Below are 15,385 nucleotides of genomic sequence, written 5' to 3'. Positions count from 1 at the left end.
TATAAAAGATGAGGCTTGTCCGTGTGCACATCTGGCCTCCTCGGGCAGTGGTGGGCCTTCAAGTGTGGAGGCCGTGTCTCCCTCGGCATTCCCAGTGCCTGCACACAGGAGGCCCTGCTGGGTGACTGCATGCACTGCCTTCCTTGTTCGAGCGGGAAGAATAGAAACTTCTGGGTCACCCCACTCCTCCGTACACACCCTGGGCAGAAGATTGGTAGGGCCCTGGGAGGTGGAGGGGCCCAGATTTTCAGGTAACCGACAGTCCAGGGGGTTGAGCTCCGTGCCCTGAGCCCACGCAGCGCTTGCCTTCCGGGAGCCCTGCTCCTTGGGCACTGGCAGGTGAGTGCTGGGCGCCCAGGCCTGGGCCGTGGAGAGTCCTGTTGCTCTTTAAGGTGAGAAGGAGACCGATGAAGCTGAGAGAGTTTTGGGTGAGAGAAAACCAAGGCTGGGGGACCTGGGCTGGTGGTTACAGCGCAGAGGAGAAGGAAGTAGAATGCAGAGCACTTGGGTTCCAGTGGCCAGGAGGACTCTGTGAGCACTGCCTGGGCTTCCATGGCTCAGCTGCTGCCCTGGCCAAGGCTGCTGCGTGAGAAAGCAAGAGCACGCGGGGTGGGGTGGTCAGAGGCCAGAGCTGGGGGGGGGGCTCCGGTGCCCTCTGCTAGGGGTGCCCGCTCACCCTGGCCCTCCACTCCTGGAGAAGCAGGTTTGCATTTCTGACTCCTGGGCAAACAGGAGGACTACTTTCACCGCTTACCCTAATCTTCATCCCAGGAGCACGTGGTTTAAGAGTGTTGAGGGTTTTACTGAGCCCTCATTCTACAGTTGAGGGGCAGAGGCCCTAGGAATGAGGGAGCCTGATCGAGGTTCCACTGCCCAGCTGAGTCCCTCAGGAGATCTAGGCCTCCCCTCAGAGCTGTGTCCCAGAAGGTGTCTGGATGAAAGGTGGGATGGAAAGGGGTGTACAAGGTCCCCAAGCAAGCTGGGGAGTGTGTGAGCTGGGGACCAGGTCTGTGATGCAGTTGCAGGCCACGTGGTGTTAGGTGCTTGGCAGGGGTCCTCGGCTCTGTCCTGAGCCCCTTTCCCATGGTCACTCTTATCGGCACGTACAGGGCCTGCTGTTCCCGTGCAGCCTGGCTAGACAAGGTCCCTAGCAGGCCGAGATCCTGGGTGTGCTTGCCCTCGGGGTCCCAGGTGTCAGCCAGCCGTCCTGAAGCTTGTAGTGACCCAGAGCTGGAGTCACCTGACTCTCTTCCCTCCCCTTGTCCTGAGTCCAGGCCTCGCTGATTCCTACCCAGGAGGGGGTTCTCTCTGCAGCTGGGGCAGCAGCTTCCTCACCTTTCCCACCTGATGGGACACGGCCTCCTTAGTCAGTGCTGGCAGTGAGCCCTGGAGACAGACTTCTGTCTCCAGCTGCCCTCCTTCCTCTGCCCTGGCCTTGGCTTCCTTTGTGGCTGCCTGGGTGTCACCAGCCTGGTGGGGCTCCTTGCTGGGTGACCTCATCTGTGGGCTCTGGGGCCCCTACATGGGTCTTAGCACTCAGGTCCCTAAAGAGGCACAGACACTCCCTCCAGGCTGACTTTGAGCAGGAGGAGTAGAGGACAGTCCCTCCAGCCTTCCTTCCGGGATCTTCTCTGAAGGGAGACCCCCGAACGCCCCGAGTGGCCAGAGGTGGCCCCCCGGCCCAGAGCTGATAGGGGGCAGTTCCCTGCCCCAGGCCCCCTGTGCTTCTCACGGCTCTTCAGAGGAGGATTTGGCAGCTTTGTTCACCCATCGCCTCCCTTCCCCGGACGTCCATAACACATCTGGACACCATCAGACACTTCCTCCTGGGCGTCCGCAAGGAATCCGAGTGCAGGGACATGCTCTGCCATCTGTGCCTGGACATCTCAGCCTCCAGCCGCAGCACCACAGCGTGGGGCCCTGCGCTCCCTCCCTGAGTCTCCAGCCTTGCTCAGGCCAGCACGGGGGCTTCAAGAGGTTGTCCAGTCAGTGGTGCAGCCACAGGGCAGATCTCCTCTCGTCTTCCTTCAAGGCCCTGTCCTGCCAGGCTCGTGGATGTGCCAGTTCATTAGTAATGCCAGTTGGTAGTGACTGGGCCAGCAAGTAGGGACTTGGGGCGCCCCAGAAGGTCTGCACCTGCCTGCCACACCCCTGCTCCAAGGCCCAGGAGGATGAGGTGACTTTGCTGAGCAGTCTCTTTTCCCCTCCCAGGGAAAGTTTTGAGAGGGGCTCTCTGCAGGCATGATTCCTTGGAGTGGATTTTCCAAAGGAAACTTAGGTCCTGTGGCAGGCTGGATAGCAGGTCTTTCAACCCATAAGCATGTGAACTCCTCAGGCTATGTGAGTGAGGCCCTGGGAGAGTCTGCTCATCTGCTGCCTTGCAGATACAGTCATGGCCCCTTTTCTGGCTTTGGGGACCCCAGACACAGGACATGTGCCCCAGGACTCCACGCACAGGGATTGTTGATTCTCTCTGCACATCGAGAATCCCCTGCTCTCGGCTGGGCTGGCTGGGGTGGCCCCTCGGCTTGGCTGTTGTGATTCCCCACATCCAAGCTTGCTTCCCCAGCTGTCAGCTGCTAGCAGCACAACCCCGGGGCTATCCCAGAAGGCCACTGACTTCCATCAGCCTCCCCCCGTCCCCCCTCCCAAATCAAGGAAGCACCTCCGAGTGCTCGGAACACAAGCTCTTCTCCCTGCCCCAGGCTAGGGGTGTCAGTCGTTGCTGTAGCCTCCAGCCAGGGTGCCGACGTGCAGCCCAGCCATCACCACCAGTCCCCTGCACAGGCAGGCAGCCAGCCCGCCAGGGACCCTTGTGTTCTGGGAAGAAGTGGCCCAGAGCCTCCTGCAGTACCTTAACCTATGGAGACAGCCCTAGGGCCCCATGCACCACCAAGCCCCCTCCTGCCCTCCCCTCCTCCCAGCACCCTTCCTCCATCCTCCTAGGCACAGCAAAGCTCCACCAAGGCAAGCAGTCGTCGTTTCGTGGCCTCATCCAGTCCCTGGTTTCAGAGGGGAGGAGACAAGCCCTGGGGGCTAGGAGCTGCCCAGGGCTGTGATTTGAGGGTAGCAGAGCCAGATGTGAGCGCAGGCCTCCTGTCTCCAGCCCCTGCTCTTCCCATGCTCCCCTGGTGCTGTCTGCCCTGATCCAAAGTGGACCTTCCGGCAGGTGGGCCCCAAACAGGGCCCCTGGGCAGCTCTGCTGGGCCTTCTCCAAAGCTGCGTGGCCTGGTGCCCTCACTATGAGGGGGCCCAGAGTGGAGTGGTTGGGTCTGTGGGGTCAGCTGCTCGGCCCCCCGAGGTGACCCACCACAGGGAGGTTTGGTGGCAGATTCCTGCATTCCTGCCTCGATGGTCGTGAGTGGCTCCCAGTTGTAGTCTGCCTAGGCACTGGCCGGATCCGCTCTGGGAGGGCAATTTTAGAGCAGAGCCTAAGCACCAGAGGAAGGTCAGTAACAGAAACTGTGCTATGCCCTCACCCGAGGCCTGTGGTCAAGCCTGCTGCTTCACCGGGGTGGAGCTGACCTCATCCCCAGGCTAGCACAGGCCCTCCCCGCCCGCCCTGTGGTCACCACAGGGTCAGCGCCTGAGCTTGGTCCCGGCACAGCCCGTGCTTGTCTGGGCTGCACTGCTGGTGCCTCCTGCCCCGGCAGCGGCAGCTCTGTTCTGAGTAGTGCCTGGGTGCCAGGAGGCTGGGCGGGCCTGCAGGCAGGAAGCGTCGGGCCTGGTCCCTGGACCAGCCAGCAACGTGGAGTGCTGGTGCCTGACAGCAGGGTCTGACTGGTGCTCTCCGCTCTTCTCTCCCAGGTGGTTGGAGATGCTCACGGTCTATCCCAGGACCAACAAGCAAAACCAGAAGAAGAAGCGGAAGGTGGAGCCTCCTACCCCACAGGTGAGGGTGGGGCTGCTGGGTGACATGGGACGGGGTGAGGGAGCCTCGGGAGGTTAAAGGGCTTCAGGACCCAGCCTAAATTTGAGGGTGAGGGGAGGGTCATGTCAGGGCTGAGGTTGTCATTGGCCCCGCGTGATGATCTGTGGGCTGTCGTCTGCACACTCTGCTCTGAGCCACAGGACCCCCTCCAGGGACAGAGTGGCCTGCTGTGGGGCTGCCCCGGAGGTGTCCAGCCAGCAGGCAGGGGGTATGCAGAGATGGCACAGTGTGTGTCCCTCCCTTGACTGTCCTGCCAGCTGCTGCGGAGCCAAGAGCGTGCCAGGGCTGCTGGCCACACAGACCCCTTATGCATCACTCCCAGGAAGTGGCTCAGCTCCCCTGGGCTTCACTTTACCTGCTCCCATTCCAGGCTGACCGTAAACGGAGAAGCTGCTGCTGGCCTCGATTTCTGTGCCTCTGCCCCAGTTCCCCTGAGGCCAGAGTGAGAGGCAGCCCGAGCGGCCCCTCCAGGTCTGGTCCTTCCCCGAAGGCTGCTCTCTCTCTTCCCTGCCCAGGCCAGTCAGCGGGGCTCAGGGCATTGGAAGGGATTCTGAGCCTTAAAGAACTGATTTGCAAAATGGACGCGTTGAAACCTGGCTCTAGAGTCACTGAGCGTGGAAGGAAGTAGTGGGCCCTGCATGGGTGCTCAGTACCGTCACCTCGAACAGCCAGGTTTGAGCTGTGTGGGTCCACTTACACGCGGGCTTTTTCAGTGGTGGGTACTGCAATACTACACGGCCCACAGTTGGTGGAGTCCGTGGACATGGCGCTGTGAATGCGGAGGAACTGCAGATGCAGGGACCGACTACTGCAGGTTCTGCTGGAGTTTCGACTGCTCGCACCCCAACCCCTGCTCGTTTAAGGGTCAACTGTAAACGTTACTCTTTCCTCTCTGCTTCAAACTCCACGATCACTCCGTGCTCTTGCCTTGCCTGACTGAGCCTCACAGCAACCCTGAGAGTGAACAGGATGGAAATTGGGGTCCCATGGGCGTCTCACAAACCCCAGAGCCTGACAAAGAGCAGTCCCTGCTGGCTCCTCTTTGCCTCACTGAGTGGCAGGGGTCTGGGCAGGACAGGGAGGTGTGTGCTGGGTCCCCCTCCTCCTCCACACCCCCTCAGGCCCCCCTGGGCTGCTGCACAGGCCCTCCTGCTGATGGGGTGCAGCCAGTGGTCATTGTCTGCCCCCTGGGCTAAGGAGCCCCAGGCCAACTTCCCCCTGGAAGGTAGTGTCCCTGGCAAGAAGTTGGCAACATGCAATCAGGGTCATTTCTGGAAAATGGAAGTGGAGCTTCCTGCTGGGGAGCAGCAGACACACAGGCAAACCCCCAAAGCTGCCTGGTTGGAGAGAAATGTCCCAGGCAGAAACTCGGTGTTAAGGGTTACATTTTGTTTCCATAGTGATGCCTCTGAGCTGAGCTCCTGCCTCCAAATAAGGCAAGGACATGTGCGAATACACTTTTGGCCCAGACCAGGGAATTTGGTTGTGTCCCTGCTTCCCAGCTGTCCCTTCCTGTTACATCCTTTCCCCCCAGACACTTTCACATTTTGGGTTGGTAGCAGGAACCCTGTGATCGCAGGGTGGGGAGATCACCCACTTCCCTGAGGGCCTCTTAGAACCCGGAGCACCTGGGGTCCCAGCCTCCTCCGCTCAGCCTCTGGGCGGGAGCTCTCTTCCTGTTGCCTCTTACTCCCCGAGCATCACATTAGAGGCAGCTGATTTCTGGAGGCTGTGAGCCTTCATCAGGGACAGTTCCCCTGGGAGTCAGTCTCGTGGAGTGAAGTGGGGCCTCTCCAGAGGAGGGCTGGGGGCCTCAGGCAGGCCTCCCTCTGCAGCCTGGGAGGGCGCTGTGGGGAAAGGCTAATGCCTTAGGGGGCCCTACAGAGACAAACCCAAGACTCCAGACTGAGCCTCTTTCTTGTGGCCCAGGAGTTTCAGTTTAGACCACTGGGGGCTGGAGGTGTCCCTTGCTGCACCCTGCCCTCCAAGGGCTCTGTCAAGCAGGAGAGCCCAGGGTCCCACTTCAAGAAGGGTGTTCAGGCATTTGAGAACTGGGACCGTGGCAGGCGCATGCACCCCACGCCAGGTGGAGGGCAGATGAGGAGCAAGCATCGGGGTGGGAGTCCCAGCAGACCCTGGGCAGGGAGAGGAGACGGAGCCTCCAAAGCCTGGAGTCTGAGAGGCACCGGCGCCCAGGGGAGAGACTGCCTGGTGCTGAGATGCCTACAGGAAAGCAGCAGTCCACCCGGGGCCTGACCAGGGCCGGAGTGACGGCGGCCCCGCTGCCCTCCCCCGGACCCCAGCCTGGGGCTTGGGCGAGGCCGCAGGCCGGGGTTCAGGTGGTGGCTCCCCTCATCTCCCACCCCCGGCCCGTCTCCACTGGGTGCCTGCTGCACCCACTCAGGGTCAGAACCCTGCTTCTCGCTGGGCCCTGGCTCAGTGCTCATGCCCCGGAGGTGCAAAGGAAGGCTTTCTGTGACCCTTCTAGACAGGAGCCTCCACTGGGGCCTGCCTTCCTGCCCTGCTTTGCAGACCCTTTCTGAACAGCCACGTGAAAAGCGCAGACTCTGTTGTGGCACTGATGGCTCTGAGTCTGCAGCCATCCCAGCCACAGAGATGAGTCCACAGGACCCTAGGCTTCCACTCCTCTTGCACAGGCACCTGGGGTCTGTGTCAGTGTGGGTCGTGGCACGCCTCTTGCAGTGGTGACAGTGTGCAGTGTGGAGGTGGTGCCAGGCAGCCCAGGCCTGGTCTGTGTGAGATCTGCTCTCCACCCATCTGCTCTGGAGAAGAGAAGCAACTTTGCCCAGAAACTAGGGCCCCCACCCCGCCCTCTCCTGGAGGCCAGCATGGCTTTGTTTCTGCTGCTGGGTTGTCCCTCTGTCCCCACTGACTTGATGAGGCTTGGCATAGAGGTGAGAGAAGGCAGGGCTACCAAAGGAAAGAAAAAGAACTCTTTGTGGACCTTGGCTGCCATCCAGGGCCCTTGTTCTCTGGGATGAGTCCCCAGAAATGGGCGCCTGGGAGGGATCTGTGGTACAGCCAGCCTGGCACAGGTTGGGGGCCCAGGCCCAGGAGGCAGGTCTGTGGCCTCCTGGTGCTGGGAAACACATGTGTTCCCCGAGCTCCCATCACAGCGCCTTGCATCTCAGGCCTGGAATTTCCTCTGCCTCTTGGGGATCCCGGCCGCCCCAGCCCCTACCCAGTGCTGAGGTCACTCTGAGCATCAGAGAGGGGTGTGCGTGTGCCAGGGCCCTTCACCGGCAGCGTGGGGCTGAGGGTGCCAACAGAAAGGGCCACTGTCATCACGGGCACAGCCTCTGCCCCTTCCTCCTTGGCCCTTCTCGGTAGCTTCTCTCCCTCAGTCCAGCCTCCTCTCCACAGAGGGGATGGATTCACTGAGTATGGTCTTCAGGTCACCCTCACTCGGCTCTGCAGAAGGAAGCCCAGCAGAGCCGTGTCCAGCCTCTGGCCTCCGAGCAGAGGCCCCAGGTAGTTGGGAGGGGGCACAACAAGGAGACCTAGAGGCGCCTCTGACGGGGAGCACTGCCGCCGTGTGTGGGCAAGGGTGGTGTGCTGAGTGAGGAACAGGGGCCCCGGGGCTGGGCTTGCTTGGGCCCCTGGAGCCGGTGCGGTTGGAACCCTCAGGAAGTGGTCTGAAGCCGTTGCCATGTTCTTTGAGAAGTCCCCTTTCTCCGTGGTGGGCCAGAGCTCTGGAATCTCCAGCCACAGAGTCAGGTCTATGAACAGTTCTGACCAAATGGGCGGTTGGGCGTGTCCTGGGTCTGTGGGAAGAGCCATCCTGGCTCCGTCCCGTCCCAGGAGGCCTGAGATCCTTAAAAGCTAAGGGAGACTTTGGGCCCTGGGAAATGCCCGTCGTCTTTGCGACGTGTGGTACTTGGCCCCCTGGTGGGTCCTCACGGGTGCCGTGCAAGGTGAAGCCCCTCCCGGGCCTTCCTCCTACTCCCAGAGGCACTGGTGATGGAAAGTGCTCAGAGCCCTAATCTGCCTCCTGGTCGTGCGAGCATGGGCTGCTCCCCGCCAGCCCAGGCGGCCTCACCTGTGAAATGATGAGTGAGCGCTGACGGGTGCAGTGCGAGCCAGAGGCGGCCCACGGTCGATGTGACGTGACTGAACAAGTAACTGAGCGGTTACGGGGCTCTTTGATGCACACACCGGTGAGGGGATCTGTCACCCTCACCAAGGGCCCATTCAGAGATGGTTTAGGGGACATTTCTGAAAATGAGGCCTGGCCACCAGGATGGGAGTGGGGGGGAGAGCATTTTTACATTGTCCCTCCATTTTTGGGAAGACAGCTGAGGTGTGCCTCACTTCTGTGGGCACCCAAAGCCATCTTGCTGGCAGCCCCTCATTGTCAGGCACCTCAGGACCCTGAGTCGGCAGGGGCTTGGGCCCAGGGTATGAGCAGGGGCAGGATGGCAGGGATCCGAGCCCTGCCTCTGTCTGGGCTCTAGGCTCACAGCGTGGAGTTACTGCTCTGTGTGCTCTGGCTTTGTACTCCCTGTGTCTGGCGAATTACCTCCTGCACAAATGCGTCTCTGCCGGAGCAGCACCAGCTCTGGCGTGGGTTCCCACCGGGGCTCCAGGCTCCCATCCAGCTTGCACAGATACTTTGGGTGCTGGCTGGGGCTGCAGAGGAGAAAAAGCTTCCAGCCTGGCCTGGACATCTCTGTTCTGAGCCTCCGGGAACTCCAGGTCTCTGCCACTGTAGTTGACCTTGGTGTCCCTTGTAGCCGGTGAGCTGGGCGCCGGCCTGGGCTGCGTGCTCCACGCCCGCAGACACCGCTCTCCCCCGCAGGAGCCAGGGCCAGCCAAGATGGCTGTCACCAGCAGCAGCAGCAGCATCCCCAGTGCTGAGAAAGTCCCCACCACCAAGTCTACACTCTGGCAGGAAGAAATGAGGGCCAAGGACCAGACAGATGGGAGCGGCCTGAGTCCAGCTGAGAGTCCTAGCCAGAGCCAGCCCCCTGCTGCCAACACCCTGAGGGAGCCTGGGCTGGAGAGTAGAGACGGTAAGTGGTGCCCATCTGTTCTGGTGCCACGCCTCTCAGCGCTGGAGCAGGCCTCCTGACAGAGCTGGCCCTAGGACTGGGGGCCTGCAGGGCCTGGTCATGAGCCCCGAGCTCCAGGCTCCCTCACCTTCTGTGTCCATCAGCCCTGGGCAGGGACTGGCCTGGTGTGGGACCAGGATACCCAGGCTTTGGCCTGGCCCCTGCCCCTGACCCTCAAGCTCCTCAGTGCCCCCTGTAAAGGAGGAAGACAGCACGTGCTTTGTGAGCCCCAGGCGTCCCGAGAATCCAGATGCTCTGTGACAAGGGGCCTCTGTTCCTGTCCACTGTGGCTGCTTCGTGTTCCCCTGGAAGCCCACTGTGTCTGAGAGCAGCAGCGGGGAGGCTGTCCTGCCCAGGCCCAGGTGAGGGAGGGAGGGAGGTACGGGGGAGCACGCGGCCGGCAGCACCCTGCTTCTCCACCTGGCACTTTGGAGCTGCCTGAGCAGAGGTAGGGCGGCAGTCTGGCCTCCCTCGTCCAGGCCCTAGAGGGCTCTGCAGGACACAGGCTGGCTTCCCCGTGTGTGTCCAAATCACTCGAGATAAGTGGACAGTTGAATTGACCCAGCTCCTTCAGGCAAAATGTGTTTCATACCAGCCCTGGGCAGAAGGTCCCGCAGGCACACACCCATCCACATCCAGAGTCCACTCACTCCTCTCGTCCCCACGAAGGTCCTCTGTCCCTCCCTCTCCGAAAATGGGCCAAAAGGTGAACGGCAAGTTGGCCTCTGGATTTCTCCCTGGTGTTCAGTGGGCGGGACCTCTCTATCTGGGGGGAGTACTGCTCTCCCAGCTGAGCCCTCAGACTTGAAGCTCAGGGACCCCCGACCATCTGGCAGAGAGGCAGCGCTGTTGCAGGGGCACCCGAGTGGGAAGATGTTTCGTTGCTTTCCCGGGGCTCCGCCCTTGGGCGGCCACATCAGCCTTGGAGGTGGGAGGTCAGGAAGTAGCCTCTGCTGGACTGTGCGGCTTTTTGAAGGATCCTCAGAACCACAGGTGGACACAGGCTGAGCGTCTCCTGTCCCCTCCCTTCCAGAGGAGAGCGCCCCAAGCGGCGACCGCATGGACTGTGGCCGCAAAGTCCGGGTGGAGAGTGGCTACTTCTCCCTGGAGAAGACCAAGCAGGACGTGAAGGCCGAGGAGCAGCAGCTGCCCCCGCCGCTCTCCCCTCCCAGCCCCAGCACCCCCAACAGCAGGTACAGTGGCCCTGGCCCCCCCTCCCAGGAGCTTGGTCATCCCCTTACTTCCCCAGGTCCTCGGCCCCCTGGCCGGAGGGTCTGCAGCAGCTCCTTCAGCTCCCTGGATGCGGTCAGCCAGCTTCCAGCCCGCGTGGACTCCGGCAGCGCTGGGGGGCGGGGAGCGGAGAGACTGGGGCCCGCCTCTGCCTTTAAAGCCAGCAGGCAGTATGCCACCCTGGCCGACGTCCCCAAGGCCGTCAGGATCAGCCACCGAGAAGCCTTCCAGGTGGAGAGGAGGCGGCTGGAGCGCGGGGCTCGGGCCCGGAGCCCTGGCAGGGAAGAGGTGGCCCGTCTGTTTGGCCACGAGCGGAGGTAAGGGGGGTACTCGCAGGCGCGTGTGCACACACACCCCTCACCCTCACGTTTCCTTACTCGTGTACCCACACGGACACCATCACGTTCTTTACACACACACGTTTCCTCTCCTCCCTTCCCACGTACACGCGTGTGCCTGGGAGAGTCAGGGACTAGGGGTCTGGGACTTGATGGTGGTCTGAGGGCAGGAGGCCCTTCCCTCTTCTTGTTCCCCTGGCCCTGCACTTTCCCGGGAGCTGGGGAAGGATCTGGGTTCTGTCTCTGTGGCCTCCACGCCCAGGCCTGGACCAGAGTGCCCGAGCGCCCCTTCCAGTAGGAGCTTCCACCCCTGAGTCTGTAAACGCAAGCTCATGCCCTGTGGCAGGGCTCTCGGCCAGGTGTGTGAGTAGGCTGCCAGTGTGTTGTGAACCTCTTGAAATGATTCGAGGGTCCACGTACCTTTTGGGGGTAGAAGAAAATCCATAGTTCTCATTAGTTTCCAACTTCTCAAAGTTGCTTTCCAAGAAAGAAGTTCAGACCCAAGTTCCAGTAGTGTCTGCAGTGTCCTCTGTACCCCCTCCCCCGCCAAGCTCAAGGTTGGGGCACGCCATGGGGACAGACAGGGTGGCCCTGGGCTCTCCTGCGAGGGGCCGGCTGGGAGCAGGTTGCTTTTGCTCTCCTGCACCCTTACTTCTTACTACCCACCGCTCCCCTGGGTGTCCTCTCCTGAGTTAGGAAAGCACGTGGAAACAGAAGAGAACAGGAGACACCTAAGGCCTGGGGAGAAGGGAGGGAAGCTGACTGTGCTGGGGAGGAGCCCTCCAAGCCATGTCTGCCCACCCATTTCATTAGTAACCCCGGGAGGTGCATGGCCTCCCTGTATGTGGGGCTGAGATGGAGGCTCAGAAGCAGGGGGCCTCCTCACAAGAACAGCCTAGTTCAGCAGGAGCCGTGACACAGACCCCCAGCCGGGCCAGTGACTGGGAAGGCCCTGCTCCCAGGCCGGATCCCGGACGGGCCGAGGCTGTCCTTACCACGCTGACGTTTAAGTGTAGTAGGAGGCTGGTGGGCCGGGCGGTGGGCTACTTGCTGTGTCCTAGAGGCCCCCAAGCGGGTGGCCATGCCCTGGTTTGGCGGTGACCAAAGAATTAACATTCAGCACACCTGCTTGGCTTGGAGCTCCCTCAGCTGGGGCCTGGGTACATAGCATCTCGGGCTTTGCTTTCCACCTGCTCTTTGCCATCCTGGGGATGGGCTTTCTTCACCTGGTGCTGCTCTCTGGGGGCCCATCGGCTCTGCATCCTAACGCTTAATGTCACTTCCTTACTGACCCTGATATCGTCTGACTGGCTGCTGTCACTTTCCGAGGCCTGCTTTCTGGTCCCGAGTAGCCCACCCAGTGCTGGTTTGATCCCCGCGTCCGGTGGTGTAGAGTAGAACCCCAGATTGGCAGGACGTCGGCCACAGCTGCCCAGGAGCCTGATTGGGGGACCTCGGGTTGGTTTCCTCCCAAGCCATGGCCCCGAGGCAATCCTCAGACTGGCCACAGGGCTGCTAGAATGACTCTTGGATGGTGGAGCGGCCGTGACCCTGGTTGAACTGCTGGTGACTGACACCAGGGCCAGCACTCGCAGGCCCACTGCCCCTCGGCTGGGAGCCTGGGGACAGGGAGGCCATTGCTGTCACACTGCAGCACTTCCCGGGACCCATGTTTAAAAGGTCCCACTTTGCACAGTAAGCCCTGGCTGACTCACCAGAGCCCTCGCAGGTGCCACTGTCCTCTCCTTCTCACCAGCCTCCTCTTGCGGCCCCGGCCATCCTGCAGCCTGCGATTCATGTGGGACTTGGCCGGGCGCTGCTCCTCAAGGCCTTCCTGGGGTTTTTTAGTCCTCGGGGTCCGTGGAAGAGCTCTTGTTCCTCATGGGGCGGCCTGGAGGCCTGCAGTGGGCTGGGATCTTGCCTAAACCCACCAGGACGGTCGGGCACAGAGGGGGCCTCCGCTGCCGACCAGCCTGAGCACCGCGAGCGCTTCCGGGCTTCCTGGCCTCTCCTGCCGCCAACCCAGCTTCCCATGCTCCCAGCCCACACTCTCCTGCCGCTCCCAGCCGCGCCTGCACCACTGGCCTCAGGGCCGGACTGGGGCAGCTCTGCTCCTGGAGGAGACTCCAGGCTCCTGGGGAAGCACAGGAGAGCGGGATCCGGGTGCCTGAGAGCTCTGCTCTGGGTTTTGGGCCGTCCTGAGGATGAATCCCTAAGAGAGCCACTTCTGGTCACCCTCCCGAGGGAAAGCTGGCCTCTGGGGTCTCAGGATGCGAGCCGTGTCCTCCCTTCTTCTCAGGGAGGAGATTTTAGTCTTCTGGGCTCAGCGGCCAGCCCTTGCCTGCTCCTCTCGACTCTGCCACTTGTCCAGAATCAGGGAGCACCCTCCCTGCGAGGCGACCTCGGCGCCTGCCTGGCGTGTCCAGGAGGACAGACCCCTGGCCCAGTGACATGTGGGCACCCACACTGCTCGTGACTCAGGGACTAGTATGGTCTCACTCCTTGGTGATCACCTTGGGTTTTCGTTTCTTTAATTCTCCAGATAACTTTGATTTACCATTATTTGATTTTTAGAAGCAGTCCTTTCCTGTGTATTCATTTTCCAGCCTTATTTTCTTTCAGGTCTTGCCCCTCTCCACCTTCTCCTGCTGTGTCGCTGTGACGTTACTCGCCCCTCCTCCGCCTGCTTCGCTCCCATCTCAGCTCCGTCTCCAGCCGTAGATGGCCTGACGATGCCGCCCGCCCTTTCACACGAAATCAACTTGCTTGTTTTTATTTTAATTTGGGATTTGATTCTTTTTACTGTTGGCAGAAACAATGTTAATTCATGGGCCTTTTTCTTGCTAAATTTTGGATGCCCTGGGTGGGGGCTGCATCATGGTCTCTGAGGAGCATGAGGACGGAGGCCGTGCCCTCCAAGGTGGTGGCTGCCTTTCCATCGTGTCTGTGGCTCGGGCAAGGATGCCGGGTGACGAGCTGTGATTGCCGAGTGTGTCCGCACAACAGACCATGCAGGGGCCTCCTCTGTGGGTACAGTGTAGGGCCGAGGGCAGAGGGCAAGGACAGGCCTGGCAGCAGGGAGGGCCTTGCCTATGGGCGGCTGCCAGCCCTGCGCAGCCCACCCTCCACGGTGGTGTCAGCGGTGAGCTGTCCGAGCAGGTGGTATGCACGGCCGATGCCCTGCAGGAGGGTGGCCCCGAGAAGCTGGGGTGGGCCAGGCGTGGGGCGTCGGCTGAGCCCATGTGTGTCTCGACCACGCCCACCCCTAGCTGCGGGGGACCCTGTCTCCCTCTGAGCAGCCTCATGCCCTCTTTTGCAGGAGGTCCCAGGTCATTGAGAAGTTTGAGGCCCTGGACATCGAGAAGGCAGAGCACATGGAGACCAACTCGTCGGCTGGATCCTCACCATCCAGCGACACACGCCAGGGCCGCAGCGAGAAGAGGGTGCCCCCCAGGAAGCGGGTGAGCGTTCAGGCTCCCGTGTTCCCTTGTGCGCCTGGATGCGCTTCCTCGGGCTTCCTGCCCCTGTTTCTCCTTACTTCCGTGTCTCATCTCCAATGAGTGACTTTCTTAAGGGCGAGGCCTGTCTTGTGCATCTTCTGCTCAGAACTCTGTCCGTCTCCTCTGAGAGCCGCTCTAACAAGCTCTCCATCCCAGGGTGTCAGAGCCTCTCTCTTCCTCTCTGGGGCCTTCCGGCCTCGAGGCTGAATACCTTCCTCCTCTCTTCCGGGCAGTGGCCACAGCCCGCATCTCTGCTCAGTCCGCCAGGTGGACTCCACTTCTGAAGCCCTCCTCTCCTGGGCTGCCCGCCGGGTCCGACCTTCATCTTACTCCCTGCTTCTCTCTGGGCTCGGAGGTGCCCTGCTGCTTTCTGCACAGGGCCCGGCGTCTTCCCTCTGTGACCCTACGAGGCCAGGGGAGGTGGGGACCGGGAGAGTGATGCGGCTGGTGCCTCTGAAGAGAAGTCTGCTCTGATCCCCAGGGAGGCTCCAAGCCCACCACGGGCCCTGTCTGCACTCTGGCAGAGGGGACGAGGAAGCCCAGACAGCAGCCTGGCTGCCGAGGGGCTGGCTGTACTGACCGGGGCTGCTCTCTGCCACAGGACCTCCCCAGCGATGCTCCTCTCCCGGAAGCCTCGGCCTCCCCACTGTCTCCACACCGAAGAGCCAAGTCCCTGGATAGGAGGTCCACGGAGTCCTCCCTGACGGTGAGCCCAGGCACCCGCGCTCCGAGGGCTGCAGGCGCTGCTCCCGCCGCTTCTGTCACCTGGGCTCTCTGTCTGCTTCTCCCGTGCCTCTGCTGGCTGTCCCCACTCTGCTCCCTCTCTGGGCTATGTGGCCATCCTGAGCTCTGAGGTACCCAGGGGAGGAGGCCACCTGGCCAGGGCAGCGGAATTCTGGCTCCAGGGGACCAGAGCCACAGCTGGGACCTTCTGTTCTTCTTGTTGGAGTGTTGGTTTGGGGACATCTTGGAGGCAGGAGCCCCCTCTTGCTCAACGCTTGTCTTGTTTGTGGGGTCACCGGAGGGAGCGAGGCCTCTGCTCCAGGGCACAGGAGCCATGGTCAGATGAGTCCAGTGGGACTGTCCCTCCCTCGGGGAGCCCTGTGTGCGAGTCAGAGCCCCGGGAGTGAGGACAGCTGCTCGCCCGGGCTCCTCCGCTTTGTCCTTGGCCTTCTGAGGAGCCCGGAGCTGGTGCTGCTCATCCCCAGGCCAGGGCAGCAGATCAATTTCTGTCCTGGTTGAGTCTGGGTTTCGCTTGAGGGCAGGGAGCATAGGCTCCCAGAACACGTGTGGCTGATCGTGGTCCTGACATGT

The 15,385-nt window shown here is 61.7% G+C and overlaps 1 protein-coding gene across 8 annotated transcripts in view; it reads left to right on the top strand.

Moving 5' to 3' along the window:
* Positions 1-15,385, top strand: part of MPRIP (myosin phosphatase Rho interacting protein) — a 108,792-nt gene that overhangs the window by 58,913 nt on the left and 34,494 nt on the right. For 5 of the 8 annotated variants that reach the window (XM_032499048.1, XM_032499045.1, XM_032499046.1 and 2 more), the window contains 5 exons: positions 3,808-3,892; positions 8,751-8,964; positions 10,037-10,550; positions 13,891-14,032; positions 14,673-14,777. In XM_032499048.1, coding sequence (XP_032354939.1) covers positions 3,808-3,892; positions 8,751-8,964; positions 10,037-10,550; positions 13,891-14,032; positions 14,673-14,777 — 1,060 coding nt within the window. The remainder of the gene's footprint in view (positions 1-3,807; positions 3,893-8,750; positions 8,965-10,036; positions 10,551-13,890; positions 14,033-14,672; positions 14,778-15,385) is intronic. The other 3 variants (XM_032499050.1, XM_032499052.1, XM_032499051.1) reach the window with 1 other exon arrangement.

The sequence above is a fragment of the Camelus ferus genome, chromosome 16, assembly GCF_009834535.1.
Source record: "Camelus ferus isolate YT-003-E chromosome 16, BCGSAC_Cfer_1.0, whole genome shotgun sequence".
NCBI classification, from domain to species: domain Eukaryota; kingdom Metazoa; phylum Chordata; class Mammalia; order Artiodactyla; family Camelidae; genus Camelus; species Camelus ferus.
This window is presented reverse-complemented; position numbering and strand designations above follow the sequence as displayed.